The 12033-nt window shown below is 39.3% G+C and overlaps 1 protein-coding gene across 1 annotated transcript in view; it reads right to left on the bottom strand.

Annotated features, from left to right (window-relative positions):
- LOC100370825 (adenosine deaminase 2-like) overlaps window positions 1–10444 on the bottom strand; it is a 145943-nt gene extending 135499 nt beyond the window's left edge. Inside the window, exons 1-2 of the mRNA XM_002739003.3 lie at window positions 10141–10444; window positions 948–1167 (exon numbers count right to left, since the gene is read on the bottom strand). Of these exons, the coding sequence (XP_002739049.2) occupies window positions 948–1167; window positions 10141–10444 (524 nt within the window). The remainder of the gene's footprint in view (window positions 1–947; window positions 1168–10140) is intronic.
- Window positions 10445–12033: the final 1589 nt, after the last annotated feature.

Raw genomic sequence — 12033 nt, 5'->3', positions numbered from 1 at the left:
TTACGTTGCGTGTGACAAATACACACTATACTACTACCAAACTACGTGATCTTCTAACGCACTGTGTTGAATACACACTCTACTATTACCATACTTCGTGATTTTCTAATGTACTGAGTCGAATACACACTATACTACTACCTAACTACGTGATATTCTAACGCACTGTGTTGAATACACACTCTACTATTACCATACTTCGTGATTGTCTGATGTACCGAGTCGAATACACACTCTACTATTGCCATACTACGTGATTTTCTAACGCACTGAGTCGAATACACTCTCTACTATTACCATACTTCGTGATTTTCTAATGTACTGAGTCGAATACACACTATACTACTACCTAACTGCGTGATTTTGTAACGCACTGTGTTGAATACACACTCTACTATTACCATACTTCGTGATTTTATAATGTACTGAGTCGAATACACACTATACTACTATCAAACTACGTGATCTTCTAACGCACTGTGTTGAATACACACTCTACTATTACCATACTTCGTGATTTTATAATGTACTGAGTCGAATACACACTCTACTATTACCATACTACGTGATTTTCTAACGCACTGTGTCGAATACACACTCTACTATTACCATACTTCGTGATTTTCTAATGTACTGAGTCGAATACACACTATACTACTAACAAACTACGTAATCTTCTAACGCACTGTGTCGAATACACACTCTACTATTACCATACTTCGTGATTTACTAATGTACTGAGTCGAATACAGACTCTACTATTACCAAACTACGTGATCCTCTAACGTACTGTCTCGAATACATACATTTTTTGATTTATTTTTTGCCATGGATTAAACATTTTTTATCCGAATTAAACTGCAAAATGATAACATGATAAAGTAGACCTAATATCTATAAATTCCTGCTCCAAACATTATTTGTGTAATATGTATAAGTATACCTACATTTGATCATAGGCTTCGGCATCGCCAGAATTAGCTCGCTCAGTTTCCACAAGCTTCCACTCACACGTATTATTATCAGTTGGCTGGTTGTCATAGTAATGAAATAAAATATTACCACGGGCATGAGTAAAACAGACGTAACAGTGAGGCCGGTAGGTGGCGTTCTTTATCAGCCAATTGATATCGGTTATGGCATTATCGTGAATGTGAAGTGCAGCTCCTGTTAATAAAAAAAAACACCTCGTATATGTTAAATTATGCGAGCGGGTTTCGCTGGACGTAACCATTTATATGTATACCACGACTTCCCTAACAATGAGTAAACAGCTGGGTTTGGTTGGTAGACGTGTTAATGAGTACACTAGTTTTCATGTCAACACATAAAGCGCAGATTCACCACAAACAGATTCACCACAAATGTCTCAAGAACAATAGACACATTTTCAGTCCTTTTTCAATTTACAAAAAACTGTTTCAAAGGATAATACAAACTGAGTTTGATTTACTCGATGTGTTAAATCTGCTGGTAGCATAAATCCATAAATATCCCAGCCATAAACACTCGAATGAAGTATTTATATCCCAGTACAATTGTTAGTGAAAATTCTCCCTAAAATACTTGTTTACTCATACTAAAATATGTTGGGATATTTGAAGTAGTAACCAATTCTTACTTCAGGTCCGCTTGGACTGAAAATATACCTGAAATATTTACTTTTGAGATATATTTGGGTGTGTTGGTTCTTTTATATTTCAGCCTCGTCATCTTGTATTTCGTTTAGTAATTCTGACTTCCCAGATTGCGTAGAAAAGGATAGTTTCATGGTTTTGACACAGAAAATGCCTGAGTTAAATCAATTGTTGAAGGATTGCCGCTTAGGTATGTGCATTCTAACTTCTAACTATTAATCCAGTCATTCTAGCAAAAAAAGGGGGCCAACCCGTCACAAATTTCAACAGAAATAATTTCTTTTCAGTGCTTTTCGGAAAGGTATCTAGATTGTCATACTAAAAGTCTAGGGAAATCTAGGCTTCCGAAATATACCTAATTTGCATATATTCAAAATGGCCGTTTTGCACATTTTTACAAAAACTATTTGGACATATCTTTAATTTAGATGAGGTATTATGGAAATTCATGATGCCATGGTACTGTTTTGAGTCGGAGAAGGTACAAGAGTGCCAAATGTGTTGGTTGGGTAGATGAGAATTTGCATAAATCCAATATGGCCGTGATAATATAATTATTTAATTAACTTCTCTTCCGGCTTCTCTTCTATGTGACGTAAGTAATAAGTTTAAGATGTAGAATACAATTTTAAACAGAATCGTGCAGTACAAAAAAGATGTAAATAAATGGTTTCCTGGGTAGACGGATGCTTCATCTGCATACATCCAACATGGCCGTCATATCTAAAAATGAAACACCTTGGTTGGATTTACAAATCTGCTTTACTATATACATAATAGACCATTTAAACGTAAATTTTCAACTCTATAAACTATAGTTTTTATTTAACAAACTGTATTATATAGTTATATTTCTGTCCAAAAGTTTATTGTTTGATTGATGTAATTGCTAATCGTCATAATAATAATAATAATAACTCTATTTAATTAAGCGCAACAATTCCAACATATGAAGATCAAAGGTGCTGATACAATAAACAATCAGTCAAATATTAAAAGCACATTTAAATAAGTGCGTTTTCAATCTGGATTTAAAAATGTCTACTGAAGGACTAGAACGAACAGACAGAGGTAATTCATTAAAAAGTTTAGGACCTAAATTTTCAAAAGCACGGTCTTTGTATAACACCTTGGACTTTTTACTACACATCTGACGAGTTTTAATAAGAAACTTCGATTCAGATCTTAAACTACGACTCGGTACATAAAATTCGATTAATTCACATAGATAATTTGGGGCAAAACCATACAAAGATTTATACACTAGTAAAAGTAATTTGAAATTGATTCTTTGTACAACTGGTAACCAATGAAGTTTAATAAAAATGTCTGTAATGTGGTCATATTTTCGAGCACGAGTGACAAGGCGGGCTGCTGCATTTTGTACACGAATAAGAGGTTTTATCTTAGTTACAGGGAGACCAGACAATAATGAATTACAGCTGTCTAAGCGAGAAGATATGAAAGCATGTACCAACTTTTCAGTATCAGATTGGGATAATGATTTACGAATACGATTAATATTTCTTAGATGGGAATATCCAGATCTACAAATAGTAGAAATGTGTGTTTCCATAGATAGCTGCGAATCAAACAAGACACCTAAGTTTCTAGCACTTGACGAAGCACTATCTTCATCAGATATCTGAACTACATTTGTGCATCCAGATCCTCAACATTGACCACAAACTGCAGAACATTCAAGGTTGTGCTTTCTGCAGGTACATCTGACTGCAACAGTCTGTGGAGCAGTTGCATCTCAGTATCCTCAAGAGAAATTCTGGTGCTGCCTTCTTGTCAGTCATTACAGGAATTACGATCGGTTGTCTCCTAATAATAGGACAACCGGCTAGTCTCGTCTCCAGAGAATCCCATGCCAATGATGGGTTATAAGGCTGACCTATAGCCAACAATCGCTGAAAGGACAATGGACAAAAAGTCAGTTGTCTGGCCAACAAAGGATGACATGGATCTCCCTTCCACTTCACCAATCAGTGTACGCACGTAATTTCGAGGCGTAGGCTGTGTTGGTGGGATCCATGTTCGCCCTGGGCGTTAGCAGCCCACTGAGTGAGTCAACTGAGAGCCTTGATGCGTGTAAGTGGTACACCATTGGCCTCAAAGGCAGTGCGTCGTCCGGTTGAGACAGCAGATCTGAAAGTACCCCTGGTGTTTCGACTAACATTCCCAACAGTAGTGGAAACCAGACCTTGCTTGGCCCACTTGGCGTTTTGGGGTGTGGTGAATAGGTCTAACCTTGGACCGTCCCACCGCCAAAACAGTCTGGAGGTTACCCATTGGGGTATCCACCACTCCGCATTCTGGAGACGGCGCCACCACAATATGGTTCTTTCTCCTGGAAGGTTGTGTGCGGCTAGCTTCACATTGTATTACAGGTACCAAAGGAGAATTTGCTCTGCTACGACTGACAATGATGGGGGATCTTGTCCCCCCTCCTTGTAGCTATAGGAGACCACCGTTATGTTGTCCATGCGAAGCAGCTATGGGTAGAAAGTGAAGTAGTGCTAAGTGCACTTCTTTCAGTTCGAGCCAGTTGATATGGCAGTCGTGAATCTCACAGGGGCCATATTTGCCATTGGGCTTGTTCGTCCAATAGGTGCACTCCCCAACATGTGAGGGAGGCATCCGTTTCCAGAGTAATAACTGTGGCAAGTGGGTCCAAAAGAAGCCCCTGCCTGTTGGCAATTGCCGACCACCAGCACTTGGTCCAAGAGTGTTACTCACCTCTGTAGTTCCCGTAAGAGAGCCCGGTGTTGCAACAAAAGTGCGCTGTAACTGGCAGCTGCGTAACGTGGCATGGGGGAACTACCCGCTAACATTCTGATGATCCGCATTAGTTCTTGGAGGGACACAGAGAAAATGCTGAATAGGCATTTGGCTAGATCGTTTAGGCAGCGGGCCTTTGGCGACCATACCAAGCCCACCTCCATGTCAAACTCCCTGGCCAGGAACACCAACTGTTGTGTTGGCTGAGGGTGGGACTTGCTCGATTTACAAGGAAGCACAACTGGTCTAGAGAAATTAGCCTTACTGTTTGACTAACCATCCCTTGTTGGGTTGTGTAGCAGCTAGTCATCTACAATCTACCAGCCAGGTACATGTTGATGTGTACCGATGTAATGTGTACCGGCGCAGCAGTAGCACCACCTGTTTCCACACTCTGGTGAATACGTATGGAGTCATGCAAAACCTGAAGGGGAGCACCATGCACTCGACTACTTGGTCCAACTGGGCGAATCGAGGGAGTCGCTGACTCACTGGGTGTATCTGTATGAGGCTAACCAGTAGAAACAGAGCACGGAGAATAATATGGTGCTTGGCGTTTCCAGAAAGCTCATACTGATTTAGTCTGCTTAAGTCCAGAACGGGCACAGCCACCTGTAGTCACAGTTGTAGTCTTTGGAACCACCAATACTTTCGAGTAGAAGCCCGGACTTAACGCCGGGTCCCCTATACTGTGTATAGCACCCTTTAAAGGCAAACTATCCACATCCTATTGGATTGCTCCCGCTTTGCGGGGGTCCCTTGGCAGTGCCTCGAACAAGGATCTGTTACGTGCTGCCTCTGAACTGGAATATACCGGCACAATCAGTGATGTGTGGGTTTGGCAGTTCCACATCGAGGTGATCTCTCCTCCATCGAGGGGAGGCCCCGCGTGGCCTGTAGAAGTCGATAGGTTTGATACCTCCCGCCGAACATATGCCCATCCCCCTTCTTCCTGGGGGGCGTGTCGCCACTCTTCCCTCCCCCGGAAGAGGCAGGATGCTTGCCTTTCTGCTACTTCTGGCCAGTAGATGCCGACTTTGGTCGTTACGTTTTCTCAGCTTGGTGTCCTTACCGCTTGCCTTTGGCAGAAGCCAAACTGGCTCGCAGGTCTCACCTGTACCAACTGGTCAGTCGAATCCCAAAGCACCGAGACTGCTCCTTCCATCCTCAAAAATGAAGAGGGTGGGGGAGGTCCAGCCTGCGTAACTGAGGCGATGGTGCGCCCAGTGAAAACTGCATTCCGCTGTACAGCGGCAGCCCCTGCCACGAGAGCCAGATGACACTGCAAGATATCCCGCTTAGCCGTGTGGTGTCCCACCAATGGCTGAGTGCTGGAAACGCAAAACAATTCGTTCCAGTGGGCTGGCCACAACTCAAAGGTTAAGGGTCGCCACTCTGCTCTCAGTGCGTGGATTGTTTCCGAATAACCAGTCAAAATATTCCATGAACACGTCCCCTTCCCACCAAACCAAAAAAACCAAGCCATGCATGGCACAGTCCCCGTTAGTTATCACATTTAAGATATATAGTTTTGTTTATAGTAATATAGCTGGGGAATATAACCATGACAGGAATATGATTTTTTTAACATTAAAATGATTGACAGTTGTATCTGATCGTCAAACAAGTACATGTCCATATTGAGAGATATTGCTCTGGAACAGCATTCAAAATCAGCCATTTTGAATACATGTATATATATAACATGATGTATAGCGAATATATAAAATTTAAATATAATAAGTCAGAGCATTTAAGAGATATGGCTCTAGAAGCCCAATCATTAAAACAAAATGGCCGCCAGTCAGCCATTTTGAATCCAATCTGAAAAATAAAATGACGAGCATCAGGAACCCGTAATGTCTAATGTATGTAACAAGTTTGAACGACATCCACCCATAAATGCTTGATATTTGATGATTTTTTAACACAAAAATGACCACCATTCGGCCATTGAATAGGATAGTCAAACCAATATATCTGTTTATCTATGACATGATGTATAATGAATATTTAAAATTTGAAAATATTATCAGTCAAAACAAGTTGGATATATGGGTCTAGAAGCCCATTCATTAAAACAAAATGGCCGCCAGACAGCCATTTTGAATCCGATCTGAAAAATAAATGATGTGCATCAGGAACCTGTAATGTCTAATATATGTACCAAGTTTGAACGAAATCCATCCATAAATGCCAGAAATGCTTGATATTTGATGATTGTTTAGCACAAAAAAGGCCACCATTTGGCAATTTTGAATAGGATCGTCAAACCAGTATATCTGTCTATCAATGACATGATGTATAATGAATATTTAAAGTTTGAACATAATCAGTGAAAGCAAGTCAGAGATATGGCACAAGAACCATATTCATTAATACAAAATGGCCGCCATTCTGCCATCTTGAATCAGATCGTGAAACAAATTGACGTGCATATGTATAATATCATGTATGATGTAAGTGTGAAGTTTGATTGTGATTGGTCCAGGCATTACGAAGATACAGGTCCGGACGCACGCACAGACACACGCACGCACACACGGACACACAGAGGTCAAAACATAAGTCTCCGTTTTCGGACTGCGTCCGAGCGGGGACTAAAAATTGTGGTACCGGGGTCAGGGGGAACCAAAGGATTCGATCGGGGCGTGATATTTGACTCCAGACTCCGGGTGGGTGAGGGTTGAACATCGGCTCATGGAGTCATTATGAAGAACATACTTCGAGGTGGGTCGCCCGAGGTTGCACATTTAAATGATACTATTTTGACGGCCATATTGGATTTATGCAAACGGATTGTTATTCAATCAAATGTTTCACAATCACATACATTCACACACACCAAACCATATTGCAGCAACTTGAATATCTAAAAAATGTCATCTAGAATTAAAGATATGTCCTAATAATTATATTTTCCATGTTGTACAAATGCACCAAACTGCCATTTTGAATATATGCAAATTAGGTATATTTCGGAAGCCTAAATTTTCCTTTTCACAATGTATTGTGAAGAAATTATTTCTGTTGCAATTTGTGATGGGTCAAACCATAAATTGACTGGACTATATGTGCAATCAAATAAAAAATGACTTTTTTTACTAAAGTACATAATGTACGTTCAAGGTCTTCACTTGTTCATAGCATAAACACGGTTTTCACCCTCGTTTATTATGACACACTCAAAAGCGAGTAATTCCCATTCTCCTCAGAGATGAACAATGAGTCAGTCCTGTACTTTATGCTACGATTTGAGACAGTTGTTTATGCTTTACGTATTTATTTTCCTTTAATTACGTTTTGGTGGTTGTCACTGCTGTTCCTGGAATCTTACCGATAACATTGTGGTTCCAATTTATGCAGCTATGCAGAGGAAATTCAAAAAATGTCGTCGTTGTTTATATCAACAAAAGTAATTAGCATAGCAATGTTTTTGACCTTTGTCACCATTTTTTATTATCCTTGACTTAACAATTTACAACGTTTGTGTCGTTTTTTAGTCCTCACTGGTCACCACAGTTTCCCGGAGTCTTGCCAATATCGATAAGGTCAAATTAATATAACCATCATCGAGGTAAATAGTCTTGCTCCTCTTGGTTATTATCACTGATTTTTTTCATCGCCGGAGTGATTCATGTCCCAAATTTTGGTTACCCGGGTGCCTCTAAAATTTGATAATGGCATTAGTCCAAAGTGAACCTGTTCAACGCATTTTTGATTGTAGTGTCATGAATTACTTTTCGTGTATCTGTTGACAGACTTGGTTAGCTGGTTGCGAGTGAATGGCTGTGTTAGGTCCTGGACGGAACTTGACTCAGTGATTTGGAACTAATTACGATATAACCGTTTCTGAAAGTTGGGTATTCACAGTTAGTAATATAGTGAACGATTAATAAAAAGATAGGACGTGTCCAGTACTTAGTTTGATTGGCTATGTGCAATTTGAATGTGTGAAGGCCACGCCTTAGAGTCTTTTAACTTCTTTGTAATTGGTTAAGGTTTTGAAAGTGAATACTGGAGTTTTAGTTTGTCTTGGCGAGAACACCACAAGTCTTGGGTCAGCCTTGCGATAGTCTTGGGGACTTTTCCCCAAGGTGCTGTGTCTTATAGGGTACTTGACTGACCGACTAAAGACGAGAGTTGAAAAACGTATTTTGCTGTGTGCGTGCGTCTATTTGACTGTAAGGCTTAAGTGACTTTCCCGTTCCGGTACCTCGAGCAGACGAGATATAGAGACCAGATGAGATTTCCCCCTGACATGTGTTGGAGATCCCCAGAGGAGAAGAATTTCCCCTCATAGCAGCAATAATGTTCATGTGACTGTACGTAAAAACACACTCTCGAACTTGACAACATTCACTTTCAGACCACTGAGCAAATAGATGGAAATAGCAGTTACATCACTCATGAAGATTGGTGATTCGATTGCTGGCCAGGATAGCTGTATTTAGTGTTCATTTCTATGCAATGTAAACTCTTATCGAAAGTGTGACGGCGACGGCTGACAGATTGTTCTGATTCTGTGGCTCTCTTGGCACAGGCAACTGACTTTTAGCTTTTTTTTGTTACTATTCTGACATGTTCTTGGTCGCATTTTGTATATACCAGTCAGACACTGACAGGTAGGCCTTGATGATAGCGTCCCCATACAGTCTCACATTAAAGAACGAAATGCACATTACAATCTTATGCTTTACAAATAATTCAATATTTATGCTGGAGAATACAGTGCTGGCAACTGTCAAGCACACAATGTAGTCAAACTGCGAAATAAATGTCAGTGAATACAATATTGTTTTTGTACCTGATGTATTAAAATATGTACACATTTTATTTAATTGGAGGTGGGAATTGCCGAGCCAGTTTATAAAATTGTGAACAAATATTTTTGTAAATAACACTGACTGCAAAATACGCCCTCAATTTTAATTAGTTATATTACAATACATTAGTAATAATTGAAATATATGTACATGTCTTTATTTCATTGTTGAGACTGAGTTATACATTTATTTCACGCTATATTTTCTTATCTAAATTGTTCTGGGGATTATTGATTTCAATAAACAATATATCATTCTGCAACATCAATAAGAACATTACTTACACTATATCACTGAGCATTATAAAAAAATGCATGCTGCAAAGCCCATTCTATAAATGGTCAAATGTTTCTTGGTCTAAAAATCTAAGGGGATTATCAGAGCATGAGTTTAATTGAGTAACTACTGCCAGAGCAACTGCACAAATCATAAGGGCAAATTAACAGCTCCTATTCCCAGAATAGCACCAGTTGTTTAAGACACATGAAACTTTAATTCTTCACAACGATGAAAGGACGAATCACTGAGACAAAACCCTACTGCCCGCAAAAGCTATCTGCTACGAAATCCACCTACCACGAAAGCCACTTATCGCAAAGCTACTAGTTTTAAATAGAACATATGTGTTCATAAAGTTTGTTTTATTAAAAAAACAAAACATATAACTGCCTTTCAAATTTACAGCATAGGTGCAGACCTTTCACGGACAACTCCTTTTTACACATATACATGTATTCATTAGAACAAATCAATTCGAGATATAACCAGGTTACCTGTCAATAGAGATTGTCGGTACAGATATGTACAAGTATGATATAAGTATTGTATGATCGCATGGAATTTTTTATATTATACTACACAACTCAGCCAAGGCAAGTGATATGACGTACCTTTGGGCATCAACTTTATAATTTCAAATACTTTACTTTTATCTATATAAGGCAATGCGTGAAAGAAGTGCACAGCGGGAGGGAAGTCACTGGTCCGACGTCCTTCTGATATCTCAGAATTTTTTAAGGTCATGATTACATCGTTGACAGCCCACTCTTTTCCCTTCAATGGCACGTCAATTCCAGAGTAGTGAGAAGCTTCCTGTGTCAGGATTTCATCGCGCTTCGCTAAGTACAATGATGTCCCTAACACAGATTGTATTAAGAAAAACAGAGAGCATGTACCCCAAACACTCTGCGCCATTGTGTGACTGTTTTGACAATTATCAAGATTGATCCAATGTGGTGCCAGTTGAAATTTGCAATATTTGAACAAGGGCAGTGAGGGAGCAAAGGGTAACTTGCTCTTAGCAAACACCGACTTATTGGTCACAGTAAAGTCAAAACACTTTAACGACACTTGCGACGTCACACTATTGTCGAGGGGGATAACCGCAAAGTAAGGCAAGGGCATATAGAAGCAATTTTAGAAATATCTAATCGGAAAATCTGCAAGCCACATCCTGACTTATTATACCCTGCCAGCAACTTCAAAACCAGACAAACCCTGCAAGACACAGCCCTAACTGACATCCCCTTGAAGCCGCAAGCCACAACCCAGCCCAAAATACCCAGCAAACTGCAGCCGCAACTCAACAGACCATGCAAGCCGCAGTCCCATCTCGAGAGACTTATTATTTATTATATTTACAAACTGAACTAACAACCTTCAAAAATTGTCGTAGACTGTCATAAACTATTAATACGTCCATTAATACGTTGCCTCTTCATACTGCTCAAACAAACTCCCTCAACCGCATGGTGTGATTCGAATTCTGCTTTCTTCTGAAATAGCCATTCACAGTGAATTGGGTAAATATTCAATTCAGTGATTCAATAAAAAGTAATTACTTAAATATATGAACAGCCACATAAGCAAATGGTACAAGAAAATGAAATCTATTTTAACGATTGATCTGATGGTCCAAAAATATTAATGAAAGAATAAATGTATTTTCAGTATGAAATACACGATGACAATAGGAGAAAAGGCAAAGGTAAAAATAAATTTAGTTTAGAGAAATATTTCACAGACATTAAAAATATTGAGCTTCGGAAATTACTTTTTAAGTTTCATCTCTGTAACTATTCGCCAGGGACTGCAACATGTTGCCAGCAATGTCTTGTTTGTGACAAACATTTTGTGATAATTGCCCTGCCCCAACACGGAAACATTCTATTTATGGATTGTCGCATAAGACTTATTTACCACTTCCGTGTCACTAGAACCGTACTGTGTCTGGGTGGAATATTCTAGTTTTTTTAGAAAGTGGTTGAATAGGTAATAGAACACTGTAGGAGGCAATAGAAGGTAATGGAACATTCTAGAAATTTGTAGTAAGTTCCAGACTCATTATGTATGCTGATGTAATGGTCTATTTATAGACAGTGGGGATATATATATAGGGGAGTTGTTCAGCACTGAGTTCAGATCGGAGATCTCGTTGAATTGTATTGGAGTTTAAGTATCTAGTTATTGGAGTAGTGGAGTTTTACCGCGTTATTGTACTTGATGTTTGCAGAGTATAATAATACCAGTACCAGTTGAAACCTCATCTGTTGGCTCCGTGTTCGTATTTTATCATCGCTGCCAGGGAAGTCTTTCTGTTACTGTTGCCATTTTGGTATTTGAACCATCACACCTGTACTATACCAATTACGGTAATATTACGTTGCGTGTGACATGGATACAAAGAATACATCCACAAATTCGAATAACATTTTTCATTTCGATGAATTTAAATTTAACGTGCATTGTATCCATTCCCATACATGTACCAAAGAATGTTTAAC

Source organism: Saccoglossus kowalevskii, chromosome 4, assembly GCF_978046115.1.
Source record: "Saccoglossus kowalevskii chromosome 4, keSacKowa6.1, whole genome shotgun sequence".
Lineage (NCBI taxonomy): Eukaryota > Metazoa > Hemichordata > Enteropneusta > Harrimaniidae > Saccoglossus > Saccoglossus kowalevskii.
This window is presented reverse-complemented; position numbering and strand designations above follow the sequence as displayed.